This window comes from Lichenostomus cassidix, chromosome 13, assembly GCF_008360975.1.
Source record: "Lichenostomus cassidix isolate B80296 chromosome 13, HeHo_3.0, whole genome shotgun sequence".
NCBI classification, from domain to species: domain Eukaryota; kingdom Metazoa; phylum Chordata; class Aves; order Passeriformes; family Meliphagidae; genus Lichenostomus; species Lichenostomus cassidix.
The window spans coordinates 11,301,638-11,329,091 of record NC_139494.1 but is presented as its reverse complement, the minus strand read 5'-3'; the positions used below and the strand labels follow the sequence as shown (position 1 = coordinate 11,329,091).

At 38.2% G+C, this 27,454-nt stretch overlaps 1 protein-coding gene across 4 annotated transcripts; it reads left to right on the top strand.

Annotated features, from left to right (window-relative positions):
• Positions 1–211: 211 nt before the first annotated feature.
• Positions 212–26,525, top strand: MAPK9 (mitogen-activated protein kinase 9). Of its 4 annotated transcripts, none has more exons than XM_085073638.1 (12): positions 212–319; positions 3,886–4,060; positions 7,918–8,047; positions 9,213–9,271; positions 10,200–10,338; positions 10,555–10,720; positions 11,972–12,043; positions 15,879–16,061; positions 16,558–16,682; positions 17,198–17,261; positions 18,764–18,835; positions 19,576–26,525. In XM_085073638.1, exons 2-12 carry the CDS (start codon positions 3,939–3,941, stop codon positions 19,716–19,718), a joined length of 1,275 nt encoding a protein of 424 aa, XP_084929764.1. In that variant the 5' UTR covers positions 212–319; positions 3,886–3,938; the 3' UTR covers positions 19,719–26,525. The 4 variants fall into 4 exon arrangements, with proteins under 4 accessions (XP_084929764.1, XP_084929767.1, XP_084929766.1 ...); XM_085073641.1 differs by having other exon boundaries at positions 19,571–26,525; XM_085073640.1 differs by lacking the exon at positions 11,972–12,043 and adding an exon at positions 11,677–11,748.
• The last annotated feature ends 929 nt before the right edge of the window (positions 26,526–27,454 follow it).

The window sequence follows — 27,454 nt, the reverse complement described above, 5'->3', positions numbered from 1 at the left end:
ATGACATCATGACTATCATGACAGGCTGAAGTCAAGCGATGACATCACGACTATCGTGACAGGCTGACGTCAGGCGATGACATCACGCCAAGGGGCGGAGGCCGAGCTGCCCCGTCACTGCGGGCCTTCAGCGCCCTCCCTTATATAGCGGCCAGCGGGTCCCGCCCCCCTTCCGATTGGCTGATCTGTTTCGGAGGAGGGCTGCGATTGGCCGGAGCGGCTGTCAGTCGGGGCGGTGCCGTGCGGAGCAGCGGGAGGCCATTGTGGCTGGGGCAGCGGGAGGCGGCGGCCGGGGCTGGTCCCGCCGCGTCCGAGCCAGGTGAGGGGGCGGCCGTGAGGGGCGTGCTGGGGCGGCGGGGCTGCAGCCGGGGCGGGACGAGCCCTGGCCCGGCCGGAGTCGGCGGCTCGTCCAGCGGCGCCCGTCCGCCGCCGTGCGGGCAGAGCCGGGGCGCCCCGCGGGCCGCTGCCCGGGCCCGGCCGCGCCGGAGGGACGCGGGGGAGCGGTAAGGCCGGGCGCTTCCTGCTCCCGCCGAGCCCCCCGCCCTGCCCGTGCCGCAGTGCCGGTCCCGGCGGGAGCCGCTTCTGCTCCTCCTGCTGCCCTGTCTCTCCGTGGCCGGCTCCCGGTGCCCGTGTGCGGCCGGCCCGGCGCTAGCGGCCCCGGATCCCCGGGCAGGGAGGGCAGCAGGACCGAGCCTGCGGGACTCGCTCGCTGCAGCCCTGGCGAGCCCGGGCTTTCCGGAGCCGGAGCAGTTTCTCAGCAGAAGTTTTGGAAAAGATGTGAGAAAACTGTTTTTGCATAAACAGCAAAAACAGTTCTTACATAAACAGCAAAATTGGTTACAGCAGATGCACGTTTAAACTTTTTCTCTCTTTACACCAACTTGCCCTGGCAGAGTGCTGAGATCCTGTCAGTGTTTGCGGGTGTGTGTAACAGCTGAATGATACTATAACAGGTAGTGCTGAAATCTGCGTTTGCTCAGTAGTAATGTGGGTTGCTTAAAAAAGAAGGTCTACTTTCCAAGAGTTTCCAGTTGCAAACTACGTCTGAACACGGCTGTAATCCCTCGGCATTACTCAGCTACTGCTTTGTGACACTTTGGTTTTAAAGGTTGTGAGTAGAGGAGTGGGGTGTAACTCACTGTGATTTTGTAGTTGGACTCTCACCTTTTGATATATATTGCTGTAAAGATTTAAAAAAACCCTTGACCCTATTGGATGATAGTCCTTAAAAGAGCACACCTGAATTTGAAGTGCTTTTGCAAGGGTGAATAAGAGAACTGGGGGAGATTTTCTGCACAGAATTCCCGTATGTTTTCATACACATATGTGTGTGTGTGTATTTATATATACATATATATATATAGTTAATATTGTCGGCAGTAGAATTTTAGCTTAAGGCTTAAAAATCAAGCTAAGCTTCATGTTGTTCTTGTGTTTCATTGTCAGTAATAACATTTCTGTAACCAAAACAACCCTGGGAATGTGTTCCCAGTCTGTTTGTTTCATAAGCTTTTTGACTTGAAGATATCCAGAGGACAGATCTGGTTAATAATAAGTTGCCATTTTAATAAATATGTTTTAGGGAAGTGACTGTTTAATACAGGATGTATTCTGTAGTGCAGTTTATTTCAGCTTCTAAAGATTTCTCAATGAAATTCTGTATAAGCCTACACCTATTTGGTGTGTTTGTTATTTTTCTAGTAGGAGAATAATGGATAAGGACTAAGAAACTTACTTGACAGATATACTTCTTACTTGCATAGCAGGAAATCTGCTTTTATTTGAGAGCTCTGGCCCCCAGAACAGATTGTCTGAAGTCCTGTGAACAGCCACTATCCTGTGGCACCTAATTTTATAATAATGTGGTTGATATCCTGTAACTTAATACCCAGTTTATGCAAAATCTGTACTTTTTTGGTTTTGTCTCTAAGTCCTTGCAGAGGGAGGGTCTTGATCTTCCCAGCTGTACCTTTCTTCCAGTAATGAAGGTTCAGTGAAAATATCATGGCTGCTCAGAGACTGTTCACCAAAGAGTTTGATACCTCAGAGTGCATGGCTCTGGAGTAATAAAAAGGGTTGGAAAGAAGAGTGGGATGTACTAGGAGAGTCTGGGAGCTGCTCTTGTGGCATCACTTTGGTGTCGTGTTAGTTTGAGCTGGCTGTGGAACTGCATCTGACTGCCCCTAAAATTCTTGTGTAGGAGACGTTGTTTTCTTCCTCCTTCTCCCTGGTTCTGCTGTGACAGAGGCAGAAAGTTGGTAGCCCACATTTTCCCTTTGCTGACCCTTTCTCCTCTGCTTTTTCTCTAAAGCTTCTAAGAGGAAATCTCAAGTAAGCTGACTGTCTAAATTGGAGCTGGAGATGACCCAATTGAATGTCTGCTTCTTAAAATGCTGCATAAATTTTGAGAAACTAGAAGGTAAAAGGGACTTTAGACATTTCTTGAGAATCTCTTAAGACTAATTATTACAGTTTGGTTTCAACTCAGTCTTTAGTAGCACTTAGAGGTCTTCCACCTATTTTGTTACAGATTCCTTGAGTTTATCTGCTGACTTAAAACATGGAAAAGATACTGCTCCCTCCTGCATTCATTGAGGACGAGAGAAATCCAAATTCTAATGCTTGAGGCAACCGAGAGTTATTTGTGTGGCTTTGTGCCCTTCTAGGGTAGGTGTCTGGATTGCTCTTGAGGCTTTTCTGTTTTGCATTGGCTCACAAATATTCTATGGGGCCAGTGAAGAGAGAGACAAGCTGTTCCTTCTGTAGCCAAAGCAGACAGCACAGGACACAGCTGCTCCGGGGGAAGGGGCTGCTTGCATTTCCTGTTTTAAGGAACAAGTTTCAAGTGATTTGCCTGTGCAAATCACTCTGGGCTCTAATGGCACTATTTGTCATTGTGAATGCGAAATTAAAAATGGGAGAATTTGTTAGAGAGCTCTTCAGTAATTACTGAGGTCATTTTCTTGTAAGGTTTGGAAGAGGGATGGACACCCAGGAAAACTGGTCATCTGTACTCTTGTTACTGTAGCACTTCAGAGCTAAAGAGGTTTAGTCCATTACTGTGCTCTCTGATGTAATTACTTCCCTCTAATTCATTCTTGACAGATAGATTTAACTTACTCTATCGTGGCAGGAAAGTCTCTTTTACACTGTAGCACAAAACTCTAATTCTACAGTACTATAAGGACACTGACTGATAGTGTAGGTGTTGAGGTGTGTATAAAATGGAAAGGAGAATGTGTTGCCATATGTCTGGATCAAGGAAGGGTTGCCTGGCCTGGTTGCTCTGCCAAGCAGAGCCCTTCTTGAAATTTCCTTCTGAACAAGGCTGAAAGGGATGTTGGAGAAACTTCAGCAGCCACAGGGATTTTGGGGGCAGTCTTGTTTCAAACCTGTTTTGCTGTTTTAATCAAGTCTTTTATTAAAACCCTGTTTCCTTCTGTCCATGGACTCCGTGAACGTCTGCTGTCATTTTTATCTGTATTTTCAGTGTTGGAATAGCATAAGCTTTGATTTCCTTTTTCTCTAATACAGAAATTAATGCAGTCCTAACACACAGAAGTTCTAAGTTACTGGAGTGGCCTTCAAGGAGTAGAAAGTTTTTGTATTTGGGTGTTTTTGTTTTTAGAGTTGTTGACTTAGCTGCTTTTTGTTTGAGACTTTGGAGTAGGAACATGCATTCCCTTAAAGCTGTGAAAGCTGTAATTGCTGTCTGTCTGCTAGTATTTTTCATTAGCAGTGGTAATGTACAAAACTGAAAGAATGTTTGTTTAATGGTGTGCTCTTGAAAAATTAATATGTATTAAAATATGTATAATATTTTCCATCTTGTCTGCCTGGAATTAGTGAGATATTGAACATTTGTTTTCTTTCTTTTTCTTTAAGATCTTGAAAACTTTACCAGGTCCCTGAGAGAGAAAACTACATGACACTACACCATGACTGACAGTAAATGTGATAGTCAATTTTACAGTGTTCAAGTTGCAGATTCAACATTCACTGTGCTAAAACGTTACCAGCAATTGAAGCCCATAGGATCAGGGGCACAGGGCATTGTTTGGTGAGTAATAAATACTTTATTTAAATATAAAAGCTATGAATAGAAAGCAAAATTTGCATGTGTTTCTCATAGAGGTACAGAACGTATAACACTGATAATAAATTCTCTTGTTACAGGGTTATGGACTAAATAAATTCTAAACCAATTGCTTGCTGTAGTTCCTGTGCAAACCTATTTATTTGTTTTGTTTATAGGGAAAATTAATATTTGGATAACTGCATAAATAAGAATGGTCAACAAATTTCTTCCTTTCTCATTAACCACTTTATTTCTGTTTCTAGTTCTCCCATTCCCCTTGTAGTTGTGATATTGCAGTGTAAGGTATGACAATGGTGAGAGATTCTGGGTTTTACTCATTTCTTCATCATGGCCCCCTTTCTTCACCCTCTTTTATTCCCAATCACTCCTGTCCATTTCTAGGAGCCATCAATGCAGTGCCTTGCCATTAACTGGCAGGATGAGGCAAATCAGTGTCATTGTCACTCCATGGAGTAACCAGAAAGGGATGCTGTGTGAGGGCTTGGGCTGGCCAGCTCTCCCTTGGTGTGTCACCCCAGCTATGTGTCCAGCCTCCAGTGGCCCAGGACGTGGGAGTCCTTAGGCTGATCCTGGACCTTAGTCTCTTGTATGGCACCACACCTCTGGGCCAGCTAAAGGTAAACACTTTCAAATGTTTTTTAGACTGCAGCAATCCATACTGCACGACTTAGTGCCAGCCCGTATTTTGTTGGGCAAAACTTACTTGGTAACGGCAGAAATGTTTATTGATGTGGGTTTTAATTCCATAAACAGGGGAGCAAACAGATGTACTCTGGAACTCTGTGATATTAACGTAGTCACAACACATGGTGGGCTGTTCGTGCTTTGAATCCAGCCTGCAGTTTGTCTTCATCTATAAAATCTGCAGAATAAGTGTGATGACTCATGTACTGTGAACAGCTCCTGATACAGCACCTGCCCATGTCTTCTTGGCCTTTTCATAACCAAAATAAGTTATATAAGTAGGAAAAGAGTGCATTTTTGTGAGAGCATGCCTTTATTTTTAAATTTTTTAGATACCACTATTGCCCTGCTGGTAGGTGACGAACAAGCAAAATGACAACACCATATTTCATTCTTCTTTAGTGGGTTGGGTGATGAGAGAGTCCTAGATCTCAGTCATTAGTGTTTGGGTAAGACTTAGTGTAGTGCTGACATTTTCCAGGTAAAACTATTCTTGGAGTTACTCTTGGCTTAGATGGTGTGCAGGAATTTGGGGTGGTTGAAAGCATTTCTCCTTTCATTAGAAGCAGAGCATTTCTAAGCCAGATGACTTTGACTGTGGCTCTGCTTCAAAATGAAATGCAGGTAGTGTTAAAGTCAGTGTGTTAGGAGGAAGAAGAAATGGTTTGATTTATTGACTTGTTTTGAAACTGCTTGATTTATGGAACAACAGAGTGAAACACTGCATAAACTTTCATCTTCCTGTGAAATAGCTCAAGTTGAACAAGGTGCAAAATCTTAATTTCTTCTAAAATCTCTTATAATGCACAAGGGAAAGATATGAAATACTAGAAGGTAAAATGTAGATAACTCAGTGTAAGATGAGTCCTATCGTGCTATGTTTGGGTGAAAAAATTGTCAAGTCAGTGTAAAACACAGATGTGATGAGGTTTTTTATCATTCAGTGTTTTAACATAAAAAAAGAAAAAGTGTTTCTGGAGTTTTTTTCTCGATTTCATTTCTATTATGAGAAATTTTTAATACACTTGTGTCCTTTAGCTAGGAGAGGTCTAAATTTGGCTTTTTTTCTCATTATGTTAATAGGATACTCTGTTGGTCTTGCTTCATGTAGTTTTATCTTCGATATTAAAATGTAAGAAAATAAGTAGACTTAAAATGACATACTTGGGAAAAACAATAAATGAGAACTAGAGGAAGATGAAAAAATAACTCAGTTGTTATGCAGTTGCTCACACTGCAAATAGGCTAAGAGAGAAATTGGATATACCTTTTGCATTTTACATACAAAACACACATATATTTAACTTACTGTCCTTCTTTATTCCTGAGTATTAATACATCTGAAGTCTTGTAATGTATTTTGGACTGAATCAAAATAATTTTTGTCTTCAACTTCCTGACATCTTTTTTTTTTTTTCCTTTTTTTGTCCTTGATTTCCTAAATTTTCTAGTGAATCTCCAAAATAAGAGGTTCAGGTGGAGTTCTTCATATGTGCTTAGACTGAGGTTTGACATACATCTGATTTGTCAGATCACAGAGGGACACTTCCCCTAAAATTATTCCTCTGTCCACTGCTGCCCTGTGATTTACAGCTAATTTATGCAGACACTGTTGGTTACTGATTTGATACTAATTCTCAGGTATAGTCATTTACATATGGAATTCATTAAACATTAAAGGTATTAGCATATAAAAAATTAATTTACATATAACATCTTTTGGGTGAATACTGAAATATCAGTGCTTTCATGTTTGGGAGGAAAATAATTTCTCTAGCTGTCTGGCCAGTTGCTTTCCTCCCACTTTGTGTTTCCTTTTGCACAGGCATAAAGGCTTTAATTCAAAGATGGATTGTAACATTCAATAAGGACTTATGCATTTCACAGAACTAAGCTGAAATAAATGCAAGTCTTTCGTGTAAATGGCACACTGGTTCAAATTTGGGGGCGTGTCCCAAGAAAACACATCTCCTGGGTGAGCCCTGCTTTGTGGTGGTGTTGCTTTTTCCAGGAAGGAAAGCAGTGACTTCATACTGGGAAACTTCATATAATTTTGAATGGTGTTGTTCTCCCAGGAAAGCTGTACTTTTTGTAAGAGTACTGTAGTGTGATTGTCCTTTTAAGTCAGGTGTCTCATATATCTTGATGAGATAGGAAAGGAGCTCACAAAGAGCTTAAACGTGCTTGGAAAATATGTGAATGAGAATTCTTTCCTACCCTATGACAGTAATATTAAATGGAAATAGGGTAATGTGGGAATCCTTATTTAAAACTGAAACTATTTAAAGACTGGAACTCCTGAGTAGCATGTTCTATGATTTCACATATGTTTTGCCAATATGTTTTACCACACATTAGTCTGTGTGCTAACGAGGAACAACGTTCCCACTTTAGTCTTGATACAGATAATTTAGCTTTATATTCTTACAGCTATTAAAGCAAGCTTACACTTTGTCCTCAAACTGTAGGGGGAAGGGACAAGCACAACTGAAAACCAGGGTAAAATTAATGGTCATGTTCATTTTTAAACTCTTGTATTGCTCCCTTCAGTCTGAGTTTTCCATATTTCTCAATTCAATGGATTTTTTTACCCCCCAAGAGCAGATGATGAATGTAATTTTCTGCTAGGCACTATAATTTTTTATCATTGCAAACTACCCACAGGAGACTATTGATCCATGCAGAAGGGGTCGTGGAGCCATGGTTGTGACTCTCCTTTAGCAAAGAGAAATTTCTACTGCAAATACTAAATGATTGTCAGTCAGCAAAAGTGTCCAAAAAATATTCCAAGTACAGATTAGGCAGCTGGAATGCTTCTTGATTTCAAATAAAATATTTTTAGATCTTCCAATTTTGAGTGTGAGCCTTGAGTCAGCAGTTTCAGTCTAAAGACAGAAAGGAGAGCTGATGAATGTCAGTGGCTTCTTTTTTTACTTATTTGTATTTATTAAAGGTCATGTCGTTTTTAAGGAAGTTTCTTTTCTGAATTAAATTTAGGTGAAGTTAGTACAAACAGGTTAGTGGATATGCTTTGTCTTAAATCTTGATTCCATTCCTGCCTCACTTCTGCCTCCCTTTTGCCCCCTCCTCTCCCTCAAACAGACTTCAACTTGTTTGTCTTTGAACACTTCTAGTGCTGCGTTTGATACAGTGCTTGGAATCAATGTTGCTGTGAAGAAGCTGAGTCGTCCTTTTCAGAACCAAACCCACGCAAAAAGGGCCTACAGAGAGCTTGTTCTGTTAAAGTGCGTCAATCACAAAAATGTGAGTTGGGCTTTGTGTTTCTCTTGTTACTGGGAGTTATCAGGAAAAGCTTAGGATTTGCTCTCTCACTTGCTGTTAGTAACCAAAGGAATGGAAGTAGCGACAGACTGGAAAGCTTTGCTGTGGGCAGTGCAGTTCTGCACAAGGCATGGCTCAGTTTTTGGCTGAGCTGTTTGGGGGTGTGACGTGCCAAGGGGAGGAGGTTTTTGCTGTGTTGTTGGTACAGGGCTGCCATCAGTGTCAGCTTTAGAGAGCAGGCTTTGCTCTGTTGCATTTGCCCTCTTTAAGTCATAATGCAGCAAAGCCTGTTTGGCACTGGGATGGTTTGTGAGTTTGACCATTGTAACTTCGCTGTATTTAAATCTTCTGGCTTAGGCAAGATTTTTATTAAATACAGTGTTTAACTGGTGGGTTTTGCAGGGGTGCAGCAATGTCTGCAAAAGTGAAATGTTATGGACAATGTGTGACTTTTGAAATCTTTAAACCCTCTAAAGTGAGCCTTGATGTCAATACTTCATTGTTCAAATACAAGACTATAGGGTTTATGGGACTGCTGTGTTCTGCTACTAACATGAGCTACAAACATTGCTGATCATTGAAGTTGTGCAGTCAAGTCTCAAACTTCCTGCAGTCAATTAACCTATCAGGGTTGATTTTTAAGCCTTTGGTGAGGCCCAGATGTAGCAGAATAAAAGCAAGGTGGTTATTAAAGATGGCAGTACAGTCATTTTAGCAGTTCTGGAAATAGTACCTCATAATCTAAGTTTAATGGGAAGGCATGGGGCACCTCCATGCACGTGGTGTTGGATAGCCTTGGTTAAAATTCCTTGCACAGCATGTGATTTAAAATAAGAGATTGTTATTATTTATGGGGGAAAATGGGATATATTTCAGGCACTGGGGAGGGAGATAGAAAGTGTCATATAACTTAAAAAAAAAAAAAGTGACTTTGTTGTGTCTTGCTTCCTTTGGTACACATGCTGCAGTTTGGAACTATTTCTGAATTGGCAGTTTTTCAGCATATGTGAATTTAGTGCAGCCAAGTAACATTCAACTTGTGTATATAGTAACTGTGCACTTTATTTTGCATGGTAACTTCTGCAGTAGTGAAGTTTTATGTGAATTAAAGCAGAAGTTTCTTCTAATGTTTGTTTTTATTTTATAGATTATTAGTTTATTAAATGTATTTACACCACAGAAGTCATTAGAAGAATTTCAGGATGTGTAAGTACTAGATTTTTTTAATTTTCTCTGACAAGTACTGGCCTATGCCCTAGAGATGAATTTCCAGTATCCTACAGACTTCATGCTTTGAAAATCAAGAGTAGCTGAAAGCTGAAGTGGGAAATAAAAAAGGGATATTTACCCTTTATTATTGATTATCCATCAATCTGCCATACTTTGCTTGTATATGAATCTGGTTTGTGTGAATTGTTCTTCAGCTGCGTGGATCACCTCAGGATAATAACTTGGTCTGGATAACATGAGAGCAATTTTTTACAGTGCCAGTCACATCAGCACAGCAGTGTTTTGGCCTCCATTCAGAACTGAATGTATTTCTTTTTTATTCAAGCATTATCAATTGGTCTAGAAAGGATTCCTGGCCATTTGATTGGTGGGATATCCCTAGCTTCCAGTGAATGTGCTGTTGTGGTTTGTGAATAGGCTGCTTGGGTAAATGAGGGAGTGTTTGTGTCTGAAGAGGGTAAGTAGATGACAATTAAAACTTATTTTATTATTCATAGCTTTCACTGTGATTATCCTAATTTTCTTACTTTTTAGAGTAAAATACAGTGAAAGAGGGCATTTATGTTGCAGTATCTGCAGTCTCTGCATCAACTTCACTCAGTCTTAGTTTTTCATGATGCATAGAGACAATTCTCTGTATTACTGTTTATAAAACTAGTGGCATTTTAATATTTTGTGATGGAATATTGAACACTGAATTTTTAATAGTAAATGGAATAGATAATCTTTTTGGATAGATAAGTTTACTTGGTAACTGTGATCATGCATGGGATTTTTTTATCATTGGCTTTTTGACACGTTAGCAAAGTAGTTGATTTTTCTTAAATATCTCTTATGCTAAGCTTAAACCTCATATGAAAAGTACAACTTGAATTTTCTTAATGCTTTCTTTTTCGTGCTTTAGATACTTGGTTATGGAGCTGATGGATGCAAATTTGTGCCAGGTTATTCATATGGAATTGGATCATGAAAGAATGTCTTATCTGCTTTACCAAATGCTATGTGGTATCAAGCATCTCCACTCAGCTGGTATCATCCACAGAGTAGGTAGTAGTAGATCATTAACAATACTCTTTGTGATCACAGTTTGTTATGAAACAGGGAGGCAGGGGGGGAGTGTTGTGTAAATAAGCACATAAACCAGAGCAGGACAATGCAGTTGTTAGTAAATTGAATTTTTGGCTTATACTGATTGTGGAGGGGGGTGTGTGGGTATTCTCTATGTTAATCCTCCCTTAACTGAAGTAATTTCTTTTTAGGATTTGAAACCCAGCAACATAGTAGTAAAATCAGATTGCACTCTAAAAATCCTTGATTTTGGACTGGCAAGAACAGCTTGTACTAACTTTATGATGACTCCATATGTAGTAACACGGTATTACAGAGCACCAGAAGTTATCCTTGGAATGGGATATAAAGAGAATGGTAAGTTGCTGGAGTAATGCTTTAAATCTTCTGTCTAAGGTATGTCTCTCTTGGAACATAACTATTTTAAAAACAGGAGGGAGGGCTGGTTTCCCTCTGTCAAGTTGTTTGTTAAAATATTCTAATCATGGTATTTGGAAATCAAAATTATTATAGTGTAATTTTTTGTTGAGAGTATGATAGTTTTCAGTTCCGTGTGCCTTTCTCCATTAACATTTATTTCTCCCTCTCCCCTGCTATCTTGTCATATATTCACCTATTATCTTTTTGCCATGTTTTAAATTCTCAAAAAACTTGTTGAGACACTGATGCTGGCTGGTATAAAAGAAACTAACCAAAGGATCAATATATAAATAATAAACCCTTTAATCAATGTGATTTTATTCTGAAACATCATCTTTTGACAGTGTGTCCCCTTTTGCTTCTCTGATTATTAAAATATGCTGCAGATCCCTATCATAAACCCTGTTTTATATTCTCTTGAGTCTGCATAGTGCTTAAAGAGGCTGGGTGTTACGCTATTAAAACCAACACAGCTGTAATACATTGAACATTCAACCAATAAAATTGCTGCTAAGGAAATTGTTGTTGCATTATTGGGGGTTTTACCTGCTGATTTTTACTAGCACTGGACTTACATGCTTTTTGCTTTATCGCAAGGGCTTGTGGATGCTGTGGTTTCATATACCTGTCATTTTGGCTGTGTAAAACAAGGGACTTGTGGGAGCTTGCTGAGCCCTTGGTAATGATAAAAAGACTAATTAGTGCAGAAGGTAGCTTGTTGTACAGCAAGTGCTGATGTGGATCAGAACTTCAGCAGAGATTGTTCTGCTTGGGACAGAAATAAATTATCTGCAGGACTGTGGGAATACAGTGTGAGCTTACAAAGAAATCATTGTGGTATTTAAAAAAAATCTCTTTAATCTTTTGTCCTTGTTGCACCTAACATATGATAGTGGATATCTGGTCTGTTGGGTGCATTATGGCAGAAATGGTCCTCCATAAAGTCCTGTTCCCAGGAAGAGATTGTATCCTTCTTCATGGTCGTTTCACAAGTGTAAAAACTGACTATACAAATGCAAATAACAAAATCTAAGAATGGTCAGTTGGTGTTGATATGATTGAAAATTCATGTGAGCAGTTTGGTTTTCCACGTTGTTGTGTTTTACTGTAGATGCAGATGGTTTTGTTTGTTTTCCTCACATTTGTTCACGATACTTCATAATTTGATCATTTCACTTTTATTTTCAGTTGATATCTGGTCAGTTGGGTGCATCATGGGAGAATTGGTGAAAGGTTGTGTGATATTCCAAGGCACTGATCGTATCCTTCCCTAGTCATCCTTGAATCCCATTCCACTTCCAACAGAAACACAATTATTTAGATCTGTATAAAAATATTTTCAATAATATGTTTTACTAGATCCACTATACTCTTTGAAATTAGTGTCATTAACCAAATTATTGAGCTTTCCATTTTATTTTCTTCGGAGACTACATTTCATGTAATTTATAGTGGTTGAATCCAATGTGTTAGGAGCTTCAGCTTTTGTAGTTTGACAGATACCGCTAGCTTTGAAAAATAGAAAATATACTTAATTGTTTTTTTACTCTTGTTCTTTTTAGATAAGCGTTTTAAGCAAAAGCCTACAAAGTTACTTCTTAACTATGCATGGATTTTGCTTATTGTTTGTTTGAACAGTAGACTAATTTTTTTTATTGCACAATTTTTTGAGTTTCAGTCAGAGTTTTTTCTTGTTTATTAGTGCTTGCTGGGCAAAGGTGACCTAATTGCAAGCATCCTGCATGAGATCTTTTTTTGTTACTGTTCTTTAACATATAAAGAAAAACTCCCTGGAGGTTCCTTTTTTTTTTTTCCCCCATTTTATGAAAATTTGATTTTGGACTTATTTTTCTATAAGATCGTTATTCTTCCATTTCTTCCTCCAATATTTTTGACCAAGATTTCACAGAATCATAGTCTCAGAATGGTTTGGGTTGGAAGGGGCCTTAAAAGCCATACAGTTCCAACCTCTCTGCCGAGGGCAGGGACACCTTCCACGAGACCAGCTTGCTTCAAACTCCATCTAACCTGGCCTTGAACACTTCCATTGATGAGGCAGGCACAGCTGCTCTGGGCAACCTGTGCTCCAAATTTTTTAAGCCAATATAATATTTTTGCTCATCAGCAAGAAGCAACCACCACTAAAAACATCAAGTGCCTATTCACAGGTACCTATGTATCTTATAGAGGACAACTTCCAATTTTAATGCTAAATTTCATGACACTAATCTTCAGCAGTTGATCATACATTATTTAGTAGTAAAATGATTAAACGTTAAATAAGTTTTTTTTTTCCTACCTTTCTTCCTTTCTATACTTATTATTTTACCTTTTGAAGCCTTCAGACCAACCTAACACAATTCTTCATGGATGTTATGTGTCTTTCACCTGCATGTTGTTAGCATGGGCTGTTTTGATTTATTCATGAATAAATGAAGGAAATTTTGTTCTTACTTGTTGAATATGCAAATTATTCTCAAGATTCTCTCAGGGTCACTGAAGCTCCACCAGTCTATGTTTCAAGGAGTTTCCTCCCCTGATATGGAAGTGCACAGTTGTGCTTACAGGGATTTTTGCTTCTTGTAAGAGTTTGAGGTCTCTTTAATGTGAGATACTGACAACTGTTGCTGTGGTTGAAGCTTTTCCTGAGTGATCACTGCGTGGGTCAGGTTGTCACCTTTCCTTAGCTGCAGGATTGTCTTGGCAGGATGGTTTATGGGCAGTGCTGCTGTGCATGGCCATAAAGCTTTCCTTTTGTTGGTTGTGTTTGGGGTTTCTTTTCTTTGGTTGCTTTTTTTAAGTTAAATTTTAAAGTGTCTTAGTATTTGGGCATCTAGAGGAGGGAGCCAAGTTCAGCATATTGCCCAATGCTGTGCCCTTGACTGTCATCAGGAAAACCTACTCTTAGACTCAGTAATTTGTGTTTTCCCAGATGGTGGATGTGGATTTCTGGGATACTTGAGGCAGTGCTCTGGGTGGAATGAAATGCTGTGCGTTGCCAGGGTGATGGAAGCACAGAACCTGCTCCTGACTGTGCTGGGGAGGCCTGAGTTACTGCCAGTCGCTGTTGCACTGGAAATGAGAAACGTAGAAAAAACAAGGATTGTAGATACTTAAGGTGAAATAATGGAAAAGCCTGGCAGCAGTGGAGTGTTTTTGATGTTCTTTCTGCTCATATGGAGAAGGAAACTGATTGTCTGACCAATGCAAAAAGCACGAGGCGTATTTGTGCTTTCTGGGGAAAAGTCACGCTTCATTGTGATTGTAATAAGGACTCTGTTTTCAACTTCTTTTCTTCCAGAGTCCCAAAAGGCAAAGAGACTTGGCATGGATTAAATGCCTGGTTCCTTCTGACCCTGAAGTCTCTAGAATGCAGAGAGTGGTTTTGTCTGAAGGCTGCCAGGTCACTCACAGAGCTTACTCTGCCTGCTTTATACACAAATCCCACTTGGGTTTCTGATAAGAGGCTTATTTTAAGTCCATCCTATATTGAGTTGTTTTTTTTCCAACTTTCACCATCTGTAAAGCACTTTGAAACTGAGATACTGTTTTTTGCCCATTTTTACCTCTAAAGTGGGACAGGTCATTAAGTTTTCTGCCCTTCCTGAAGTCCTCTGAGAGCTCAATAAACTGGACTCTAATTTGATTACCTGACTAACAGGCTGCTGCTACTCAAAGGAAAAGCATCTTGAATCTAGATTGGTGGAGATCTCACAAAAATCAGTTTCTCAGCTAGGAACAAAATCTCCTGATGTTTGTTAATTTTCCTCTTTGTCCGTGCTTTGTTTTAGCATGAGTGTTAATAATACTTCCTAATTTTGATTTTAATATAGCTTTTCCATTGGAATGCATTCAATAAGCAAATAAAATTTTCAATCTTTGTATCAGAAGTCTAAAGTGAAGCATGAAGCAGTGACTATACATATATTCCAAATTGTATTCTTGACACACTAACTAAAAAAGAAGCACCTCAGTGTTTTTTAAATACATCCTAATTCAAAGTACTGCATGTTTGTTGTTCAGTTGCATAATCTGTCTATGAGAATGGATAGGTTGAAGTGCTAGATTCTGAATTTAGCTAGGAATGTTTGCAAGGTCAATGGATAGGCTCTGCTGGAATTGCACATTCTTTTTATCAGGAAAAACTGGAAAGTGTAAATCTGAGTAGACTTAAATACCAGGAGTATTAATGCAGTGTCTTGGTGTGATAAATGAGCTTTGTTTCCCCAGTGAGGCTGGTTCAGAGCAGGCTCTGGTATCTGTGTGTCACCATGTCTGGGGAAAATGCCTTCACTTGAGAGAGGGAGAAGGAACAGCCCTGAAGAAACATGAGGCACAATTTCAGCTTGTGGCTTGTAAATACTGTTTTTACACAATATTTACATTTTGAATTTAAGAACAGAGTTATCTGTGAATCTTACCACAGTTGATACACTTAAACAAAAGAACCTCCTATACAACCTTCTGGAATGTGGATTTCCTGTTCAGAACTCCTCTGGACCTTTTCTTTTCCTTGAAAAAGGAAAAGAAACCAACCCCACCCAAACATCGACCAAAAAACAAAAAGCCCCCAACCATCCAGCTACACCCCTGCAAAATGCTCCAACCCAAAGCTTGATTTCCTTAAGGAACAGGTACAAAATTCCTTACTTTGGATGGGATGCATTTGTGCTTTAGGGGTTTTTGTGTATTTTTCTCTACCTTCAAGAATCTTCAGTGTTCCTGCTGTTACGTTGCACTTCAGAAGATTCCACAGCAGCCTTTCTTTTCTGACCTTAAAGTTGTTTTGCTATGAATACAACTGCCAAATAAAGCTTTTGGACTCCAGAAAAGTATTATAATTAGAAAAAGATATTTAAGCATAATGCATTGTGCAGCACTTCCAGCCTGTCCTTCAGATTACAAAATCTGAGTCTTATTTTTGTGTCTGTGTAGCTTTTTGCATGGCAGCTCAGAATCCTGCTGATGCTACAATGAAGTTCATCTTTGTGCCCTCTGTTCAAGTTCCCATTAACTTCTCAGATTTTGTAAGTGGTATTTTTGTAGAGTGCAGACCTCAAACTCTTCAGCTGATTTTCCTAAAGATATGGTGCAGATATTGATCAATGGAATAAAGTTATTGAACAATTAGGAACACCGTCAGCAGACTTCATGAAGAAACTACAGCCTACGGTGAGGAATTATGTAGAAAACAGGCCAAAATATCCTGGTATTAAGTTTGAAGAGCTCTTCCCAGACTGGATATTTCCATCAGAATCTGATCGTGACAAGTTAAAAAGTAAGGCAAATTTTTTCTCTCTTTTTTCCTATGATGTTAATTTAAAACGTCTGCAGCACATTTAATTAAAAAACTGTATTGCAGTAGGTGTCACATTAAAAGCTGCATACTTTTTTCCTTTAATTTATGACAAGTTCTGGAATCTTAGTTACTAAATACATATTATTTCCCTGTCCCCAGGATTCTGTTTAATTCTCTTAATTGTAATCCATTGAATAATATCTGTCACTTAATGTTCTCCAAAAGTAATACTTATTATTGAGGTTATTGCTGATCATCTTTTTCTATTTCATACCACTCACGTTGGCTATACTTTATCTTTTGATAATTACTGAGAAAATTTAAAAAATCTCCAACAACCCACCTTATTATATTCTCTAGAACAGAAGTGAAATGTTGCAGTGCATGTCCTGTGTTCCCAGTATTCATTTCCTGTGTCAGACATTAAACACTACAGCTCTTTTACGTGTGTGTTCTTTTCACCTTTACTTTCTAGCCAGCCAAGCTAGAGATTTATTGTCAAAAATGCTTGTAGTAGATCCAGACAAGAGAATTTCTGTAGATGAAGCCTTACGTCATCCTTATATTACTGTTTGGTATGATCCAGCTGAAGCAGAAGCTGTAAGTTTGCAATTAAAATAAATTTTTAAGATTCCAATTTAATAACTTTAATTTTAGTCAAGAGCTTGCTTTGCACTCAGTCATTGGTTAGGAGGAGTCACACAGGAGGCCTTCTCAGATGAGCATTAGGGGCAAAATCACCTGCAGAGCAGCTACTGGTGGGGACTTGATATAATTTTGAAAGTGGTTGTTGATATTTCATTTTACTTTACAGAAAGAGATGCCTGTTTGGTGGCAATTCAAGGCTTTTTGAAGCAGAGACTTGCTCTAAGGCCCTGTAAAGCCTTACAATGAATTTAATTTTGGCTGAATGCTTTTAAACAGCCATTCAGTGTGAGGCAGGACTTAAATTCTGGAGTTCTAAAATGAATTAGTCTTTGAGACATAGGGAATAAACTGCCAGCAATGAAGGTAAAAAATGCTAAAAAAGTTGTAATTCTTAGATTTTTTTTTAGTTATGGTTGGGTGTGTTACCCTCCTGTAGCAGACACTATAGACTTTTCTTTTCTTTGTAGCCTCCACCTCAAATCTATGATGCACAATTGGAAGAAAGAGAACATGCAATTGAAGAATGGAAAGGTAAGAAGTGAACATGACAAATTACATTTATTGCAATATCTTGTGTTATTAATGAGTGGCTGCAGCGTGTGCTGGACTGTATAACTGACTGGAGGCCACTGTTCCAAATAAGCAGTACTGCCTGTGGCAACAGGAAAAGAAATCAATAATGAAAACATGTTGAGTGTGAAGTGAATACATACATAGGTGTGTGTATGTTCATGTATACATGTAACATTCTGAAGTCTGTTCCACAAAATGCTGCAGTTTCTTTTTTTCTTCCCTTTTTGTTCTTAAGTGTTTGTAATCTGTGTAGATTTTTCCTTGATAGAGAGTTCTCTGAAAAAGAAACATGCCTCTTCTCAGTGTGCATTATTTAAGCCATATCTCATGACAATATTTACTAGTTCATTTGTTCTAGAAATCCTAAATAGCAGGAGAGTTCTTTGGTGTGTTTTCTTTTCTAATCTCATTGCTTATTTATTGACCAAATAGATTAAACTGTTGACTTAAACAAAAGAATAAACAGCACTGTGGTACTGAAATCAATTCCACCTTGCAGGTTTAGTCAAAACCGTTAAATGGTGAGGCAGTTAAAATTTTTACATCTGCCATCACAAGACCAAAGGTAATAGACATCTTTTATGACTGCTTTGAAAGCTGCTTGCTTTTGTAAAACAGCTTTATAAATTTCAGATATTGATTCTGGCTGATAGATACATGCATTATCCTTAGGGCATGCCTGCACAGGTAGGTAGGCTTCAAATCATCTTTGATTACTGCAAGGTGGAAAGGTAAAATGGATCAGCTAAATCTAATTGAATGCATTTGTAAACATTGTTACTCAGAATTAAAGACTTCTTAATCTATTTAGATACTGTTATCTAAGTTGCATGAAGACTATGGGTAAATACACAAACTTCTGAGATTCAAGTTACAGCTCTGTTTTTTTTTCTGGTTTTTGTTCAGGTGGCTGTATCCTAAGTTGTCCTTGATTAGTAAATGAGGGTTTTCATACAATATTTTAATTGTTTAACCTCCAAAATATCCAGACTTTCCTCAATACATCTCTAGAGATGGTTCTTCAAGAATAAATATTTGTGCATTATTTTGTTATCAAAGTAAGATTTGTGGGGGTTTACGTAAAATCAGATTTTTAAATCCAAATATTATACTTAATTTTGTTTTACAGTTAAAATTAGTGTATTGTAGGTATGCATAAAATTCTGGGGAGGGATATTTGTTGTATTTAAATGGACAGCTATGCTGTTTACATATAATATGTTGGTTTTGGTACAGTCCTAATGTCTTTCTGTGATGCTTGAGAAAATCTGTATAATTCTCTTATCACTGCTGTAGGGCTGGAAATAGGGAAAATAAATACCTGTACAGTTCTGTGTCCAGATGGACCCTTAACCATTTCCTTGTACCTTGATACAAATGTGAATTGTATACAAATCCTCTGTGATCTTACAGTGTTTTTTCTGCCTCTTCTCTCTTTCCTCCCACCATTCTCTCACAAGAATTAATATACAAAGAAGTTATGGATTGGGAAGAAAGGAGCAAGAATGGTGTGGTAAAAGATCAGCCCTCAGGTTAGTCATTGTTTCAGTCGTTCTGTAACTGTCACACGTAGTGCTGGTCTAGTGAATGAAGAAATCCTGCTTGATAACTCAGGTAGGCAAAGCTTTTGTTGTTTGGGACTCTTGAGAGTGATCTGCCTTTGGAGATCCACGTGCTCTGGTTCTTAATTGTTTTGAACTTTTAGAAAAACTTCCCTAGTCTTCCCACACCCTGAGCTGCCTTCTCCCCAAAAGGCTGTCATCAAATGAAATTATCAGCACCACATTCCCTCACCTGGTGCGCAGGTAACTTCTGTGCTGAATGCTGTTCTGTGGCTCAGCATGAACCCCTCTCCTGCAGGGTTAAACAGCATTAGAGCTCCCTCAGGATACTTAACAGTGCAAAGTATTTGTGCCCATGATGGAATCCTTGGGTTTGAATCTCATGGCTCAGTAGTCAGAATACTGTACTGTCTCTTATTAACCATATCGCTTAGATTTCTTGACACTCAAGTCACTGTTCACACTATACATTGTTAGTTTTTTCTCCCTTTCCTCAACGGGGAGGGAGAAAAAGAAAAATCACTTAAAAGGTCACCTTGGCTTTTGAGTGCTAGGGCCCTTAGTGCTTGCTTCTCTCCCTTTTTATTAATTCCTTGGTTTTCTAAGGATTTCTGTGGGGAAAGTGCTGCTCACAGCCCAGAAGCGTGGTTATTTGTGTCTGCAATATTGTCTCGCCTCAGATTTTATTATGTTTGGTTTTCTTAGCACAGATGCAGCAGTGAATAGCAACACCAGTCCTTCCCAGTCATCATCTATCAATGACATTTCATCCATGTCAACAGAGCAAACCTTGGCCTCAGACACAGACAGCAGCCTGGATGCCTTGACAGGACCCCTGGAAGGATGTCGATGATCAGCCACGATTGCAGACTTGACTTTGGAAAAGAACTCTTGTTTCCATTGGGCCTGAATTGCTTGTGAGTTAATGGAACCAAGTAGAAAAACTCCATGTTCTGCATGTTCTGCCTGTTGTTTTTTTTACTCAGTTGTTATGAAATTGCCTGCTTAATGTTGTAGAATGAAAACAAATCAATGTCTAAAGAAAAAAAACAAAACATTTAAATTTAGACACTGTTATAGGCTTTTCTTTGTTTCAGCCTATTTCAGGTGAGCAGTTATAATAGACTTTTTGCCAATAACTCCTCTTAACTGGGTTCATCAATCTGCAGTCCCAGCTGACAGGCTTCTGTGACACAGTGGTTGTTTACATTTTAGTACAGTATTGCTCATTAGTAGGTTTTTTGAATGTATAGTCCCTATGAAGTTTGTTTTAACGTGTGACTGTGGCAGTTTGCTTTATTTAACGACTGGAGTGTTGTGTGTAAGTGTGAGCTCACATGTGGAATGCTCTCTGTACTATGTTTGAAGGGCAGTTTTTCTTCCACATAGCACTATTTTTTTTTTTTAATCAAGCCCTTTTTATCTTCACTTTTCAGAAATTCTCTCTTCTTGTAGAAGAGATAAACGTGAAGTTTAAAGTGTAAAGCCATTACTTTGTATTTCACCTGAGTGTCTCTAACTTTTTCAGTCTTTTAAATGTGGATGGAAGATACAGTAGCTTAAATAAATCTTGAGGAAGGATGAGTGACTTCTCTGTGAAGCAGTGCCTGTGTAGAAGAGGAGAGTGTGCTAAAATGTTCTGTATTTTCTAGCTTGTGATACTCATCCTTTAACAAACATAAACAGAAAAGGAAATTTTATCTGTGATGCTCTTCATTCACTGCAAACTCTGATACAAGGAGAGATGGCTTGGAGAGATTTGCAGCCTCAAAAAGCTGCATAAATATTTTCCATTTTTTTTAATGGGTCCATTCTATCTAGTGAGTAATTAAAGAAATAAAAGTACAGTAGTTCTGAGTCACTTGTAAATTAAGTATTTAGTTATCAGAGCCTAGCTCTATTCTCACCTTAGGGACACCTCTCTATTTGTAGTGGAGAAGAAAAACATGTTTAATACATATTTTCTAAATGCAGTGTCAGACAAGAGGAGGAGGTTATTTGTGATTTCCATACAGACTTATCAATACAGCTTTCAGAATCAGATAATACAAAATTGCCTGTTACATTGCACAATCTGTTGAATTAGAAAATGCATTTGCAGTAGAGTAGGGCTTAAACTGCTTTATAACACACACTTGTGACTTTGTGCACGTTCACTCTGGAGTGCACAAGTGTGAAATTTTGCTAAAGGATCTCATGTGTGCATGTGTGTGACTAAACTATGGAACTGTAAGACTAATAGAGATGTACAAGATGAGGTAAAACACCACTTTCTTAAAGGCACTATATTTAGCTGTTGATCAGATACTCTTGCCTTGAATATATAAATAGAACCTGTAAAATACACTGGCCCAGACAGCCACTGCATTACTGACATGCTTCTCTTGGAAAACACAATTGTCCACTGTTCCACACTTTATGACTAGAAAAGCAGCACTTTCTCCGTATGCAAACACTGCTTTTATATTAAAATTTTGCCCCTTTTTAGTAGCTTAATTTGCTATGGCAAAAATATGAAGATTTTAGTGTTCCAGAATATTTAAAAAAAACAGCAAACAAAATAGTTATGTTAACTTCAGAATTCTATTCTGGCATCTCTGATTTTTAAAATTCTTATTTAATTGAATTGCAAGATATCGGGGCTTGTGATTTTTCTTATTGCTTGGTTTTAAACCTATGGATAACTTTTATCTTTGGATACTGATGGTATATGTGAAATATTTTTAGGGCATTCTTGTCACTGGGAAAACATTTAAAAATACCTATTTGCCATATAGCAGAACAGTACAGTTTGCTGTTCTTTTGCTTTTTTTAGTCCTCATTTCTGTAAGTTAAAATAGCTGAAGACACCTATTCACAATGAACAGTTAGTGATTCATTATGGAATTCATCTGCTGGGTTTTATTTTTCAAGACTTTTAAATTTTTTCAGCTGAAGATGTACTGTGCTGTGTTCATTTTAACAGTTACTGCTTTAGAAGACTTAAAATTTATCTTTTTCCCATGTGGTTTGAATATTCACAGAGTTGAATTTCTCCTGTTGGACTTGGGCTGCTCAGCACAACAGAGGGTTGGACCAGATGACCTCCAGGTCTCTTCCAACCTAAATTATTCTGTGATTCAAATTGTCTTTTAATATTTTTGACAAAACTGTCCTGTCTTCATTACTTGAACTGATACCTGACCTTCTCCTAGCACATACTGAACACAGCTCCTAGTGCAGCTTGAACATGTACTCTTGTAACAAGAAAAGAAACCCCAACCTTGAGATTAACTGAGTTTATTTGTAAATCTTGTAGGAAAAGCTGTCTCATACCTAATTTTTTAATGTTTTTTTTAAATTCTTCTTGCTATGGCCTACATTGAAGCATAATTACAGAATGCCTTCAGAGCATGCATGAAATGTCTGTGAATATTGTGGATTTTGACTCCAGTTTAATTCAGACCCAAATTGCAAATGCACATGGCTCTCTAGAGAACACTTCTGCACACCATATCCACCCAAACCCATCCAGCTGCACGCTGCAGTTCCCAGGCTGTCCCAGTGTGCACATGAAGGCTCCCCATGCACTGCATGCAGCTTCTCCCCACATCACTGTTCCTGACTGCAGGGGAAATTCAGTGCCAGGTTTGTGACATGGTTGTCAATGCCACAAGAACCTCCTCACTGATGGAAAACAAAATGCAATGTAACTTGACAGGGGGTTAAAAATTAAGATAGTTTGGTATGCAATATAATCACTTTTATTCCTAATACTAAAATTATGTATGTAAAGTGATGCAATTGACCATTTTTTTGCACTTTGGCATTTATAAATATTTATATGTATTTAAAGATTATGTGTGTGTATACATAGATATTAAGAAAACAGCTCAGTTTTGTAAACATGAATGTTACTTTCCTTTGAGAGACTTTGTACAGTGTTAACACTACTGCAGTATGCATAGACAGTTTATGAACTATAACTAAAATAAATGGTGGTCAACATAGATACAATCTGTAATCTTAACTGCTCACCTGAAAAAGAAAGGGATCTTTGGCTATCAATCAGATACTTTACCAGAAACTTGTTTAACATCTGAACACTGAGTAGCTGAATGGCATTGCAGAAATGGAGTATGTTTTAAACAGTTCATTTCATCTGTGCTCATATAATTTTTCCTTAAAAAAAAAACCTTAGAAAGAGAAGCTTGGCATTTTGCAATCTGGGTAAGCAGCCTGTAAGTGCACTTTGAGGAAATACTGTGATATGACAAGTCTAGGTCTTTATGGAAAAAGACGAGAAATGAATGTCAAAATTAAGGCTTTGTCTGCATGGATCATACAAACTGAACTAGTCTAAGGACTGGAAACTGCAGTTTGCAAACAGCCTTTAAAGTTTTGTAATGTTTCCAGCAAAGTTTGCATTTTCTTGTCAAAATAATGAAAAACTCAACCTTGACTAGAAATTAACTAGTTGGTTGGAGAGTTTCAAAAGCTGTTAGGAACCAGAGGGCTCTTGAGGTTTTGTCTTTTTTTACATCCTAACAGAGCATATGTGTTTATTCCAAATTAATGAAAAGAAAAAAAAGCGATTCCGTATGTTTAATTTTTCTTTCTTAAAGGAAGGACCTTAAATGCTAAATCGCTTTCCTTAAAATATAATTTTATGAATGAAGTAGGATTTAGCTATTCAAAACAGAGCTGACATACAGAGTCTCCAAAAACAGGGTGGGTGAGCCTTGTGTTGTCACAAGGGCCACCCTCCAGCTGGGGGTGACCTGGGAGGTGACAGCTGCAGGTGCAGACAAATCCTTGAGGTCGTTGGGGAGTGCAGGTTCATCCTTGCAGCAGCACAGAATGTTGGGGGAAAATGCTGAACTGCCTCTGCCTGCATGTTCTGCATATGTCATGTGGGTTCTATCAGGGCTCAATGCTCAACGTAGTGAGACCATATACTGGGAACCAAATTCTTTCCTGGGATGTGTGTTGTGTAATTCCTGCTCAAAACTGGTTTTGATCCAGGGACACCTGCTCCCAGATGCAGAATTTGGACTTGAGTTCTATAATGAATCTAGTGTTTTCTTTGCTTTTCAAGAGTGTCTTGAATTATTTTTTTTAACGTTTTGAAAAATGACAAAAAAAGTGTATTCTGGCTACGTTATTTTACATATTTTAGATTGTCTTTTTCATGAGTGATGTTCTAAAAGCTTCTTACACAAGTTGTCAAATCAGTTTTGGTTTTTGCCCACACTGCATGCTAAAATAATGTCTGGAGCTAAAATAATGTTTTAAGTAAACCATCTTTTCTCATATTATCTGTGGAGGAAAGTGGAGAGATAACCATTGTTTCTGTTTGTGTTTTATAAAATGATTATTTTTGCAGCTAAAATTTCAGTTGTTGGATTTCAATCCCACAGTGTTGCTTTGTGGATTTAAATTTCCTGGGTCCGCTATTTCAAACAGTATGTGTATAGCAAGTCCAGTATAAAATTAAACTAATAAAATGCACTCTTCCACAATTTGTTATTGAAAACATGGCAAATCATTTTGGTCCAAAAATTCAAAACAAAATAGAGAAAATACATTTAACTATTTAAGTTTATTCCTTGATGCTGCTGCTTATTTTTTGAAAAGGTGCTTGCAGTTTTGCACAAAAGAAATCAACTTTATTAATTGCTGGGTTTGAAGCACTTTAGGATTCTTCTAAATACAACCAGTATATGGTGTAAAAAGGAATGGCATAACATGTTTAATGTGTTTAAATTTTGGTTGCAGTCTTTGCTATTCTGATAGATTTGATCAGCATGTTTCTTAAAACCTGTTTTTCAGAGATTTGAAATCTAAAACTTTTGGGGGGCTGAAATGTAACACATGGTAAGAGATCATTTGAGAAATACCTTTTGAGTGAGAGACTTGATTGGCAATGTGACTACCTGGCCATCTGTTAGATAAAGACACAGCAATGTCTGTTCCTGTAGCAAGGGCAGCTCGCTGTGAGCACTAGGATTCTTTTTTTAAACAAAAAAAACTTTTCTTAACTCTTGGCTATGCATCATGAAGTAGTTGTATATGCTGTGGTAAGGCCAGGACATCTGCTTGGTGGGACTCTGCTGCAGCAGATGCTCTGTGACTGCTGCAGGAAGACACTGTCCCTGCTCTGAAATCCTCCACCAAACCCCTGCTCTTTGCTGGGGTGCCCTTGAGGTTTTTTCCCAGGCTGGGCAGTAACTTAGCACTCCATAGGCTCCTTAGGGTAACAAAAGCAGAGAAGAAAGGAATTCAGGTACCAAGAGCAGTTGATGTTGGCTGCCTGAAGCAGAGATTGTGTTTGTTGCTGATCACAGAGCTCCTTATACTCCTGAGCATGTGCTGTTGTCTTGTCTTCTAAGGGAGAAAACCTTTTTTTGAAAACCCAAGTGTGTCACAAGCTTTTCTATGAATTCAGATGCTTAAATTGGTGCTAATTTTTTAAAAGAAAATGTAACAGATGGTTAGCAATGTATTTGTCTGGTTTTGATACCTATATTTTCTTAACTGGTGGCAAGCCAAACTTTATAAAATTACTAATGTGCATTTTCAGCTTCATCAGATTCCCAGATTTTCCTAAAGTAAAATGTTTAAACTTCCATGGTAGCTACTGCTTCTTTGGAACAATTGCTTTCAGGTGTTTTATACACTAATAAAATGAACACAATTAGAACAGACAGCAATACCTAACTATCCCTTTCTTTAAATCACAATGTGGTTCCCCAGGTGGTTTTAGCAGTTTAGTGTGATCAAGATGCCTAATTAAGAGCAAATCAGATACCTGTGTGCAGTTAACTCAGTACATTGAAGCCTTACCTGGTTGTTAAGATAATTTATAAAGATTATACAAATCTTCATCTATTTTAAAGAGGGAATAACAAGCAGAAATAATTAACTGTTTTCATACAAATTAAAATATAAATTCCAGAAAATATATTATTTAATGTATTACAGAACACAGGCTATTAAAGAGTGTAGTAGGCTCATTAGGTGATTATTTATGAAATCTAGTTTTATCCAATGACTCCAAATAAACCCCCTCCAAAATGTAGTTCTTTGAGAGTTTCTTTTGAAATGCCTTCAGGTTTTAACTTCCCTTAGAATCCTTTGTTGCTTTGGTCCTCTTTCCCACCTTCTGTTTACCAAAAGTAGCATCAAGCCCTATCACTTGTTACAGTGTTCTGGTTTTATGGCCTTAATATTAGTTATAGTCTGGTATATAATTTCAGAAGAAAGATGTGCTTTGAAGTCTAACTATAGATACATGTGGCCTCGTCTGCCTATGGAATTAGGCTTTGATTGTCATATCTCATTCTCGATGCTTGTGCAATAGGAACATGTTCCTCTCAATGCAGTGGCTATTTTGTCTGATGCTGGACTTTGTTTTCAGGATGACTCGAAAGTTTTTTGAGGTTTGTTTTTGTTGTTTTTTTTTTTTTTTAATGGACAGCAGTCATGCTTCATTGGTTTTTTGGACTGATAACTCTATAGGAAACTAGAATTTCATAAGGAAAACTGTCAATAACTAGTTCTGTAGTTCTAGTTGAAGCTTTGTTCTGAAGCTTTTGGGTTTTTTTTCCTTTCCAAAAACGGTATCGTAAAACAGTACTAAAGCCACTGTAAAATTACAAATAAATATGTATACATAAAAGATTTGAGCAGCCTGTCTTATTTACTGTATTTTTTCTTTCTTGGTTCTTCCTGTGTTGAAGTAGAATGTTTTATATAACTGGTGATGTATAGATTTCCAAACATAAAGTTTCAGTTACCACTTTAGCTTCCAGTTAACCAAAAGGTAAGTGTTGGCATGAAAAATGAATGAAAAAAGCTTTAAGAAATTGGTTGGAGTGAGTTTTTCCTGAACAACAGGAACATTGGGACACATTAACAGCACTTGCTTTTACTGCCAAGTGTGTTTTGAAACTGATTTGGGGTTTTTTTGTTGTTGTTTAAATGGCAGAAGTTCGAAAAATATAGTTCCACTGTGCTTCTTTTGAGGACTACGTTAATATTTTGCAGACAGTGATGAGGTTTCCAGGCACTTTGCAGAGCTGTCTGCTCTAACTCCAGGGAATGGGAAGTAAAACTGAGCTGCTGCTTTGATCTACTGGATTTAATGAAGGATTTCTGGTATTAAAGGGAGGATTAACTGCTGCCTTCCAAGATCCAGGGCAAGGGCTCTCAGCCAGCCTTTGGTGTTGTGAAACCTTTACCTGAGACAGTCTGAAATAATTTTTACAGCAATGTTGCTTTCTTGTGTAATGAACTTGGAAGTTTTACCTCTTCTCCACAAGGCTTTGCTACAGAGTATCTGGATAAAGCAGGGATGCCCAGTACATCACACAGCATTCCTGTATTAGATGATGGGATGTTTTTCAGGTTGCTGCTTGAGCTACAAGGAGGATCTAATCCATTAAATACAGATCAACAGCAACAAAACAATTAAGCAGGATGATAATGTGTGAGCAGGGAGGTGCTTTACAAAGCATTATCCAAAAACATTCCTTACTTAGGCCATACCTTCTCTTTATTTCCTGCAAGTTCTCAAAGCTGGCAGGACAGTTGTAAAACACTAAGGAC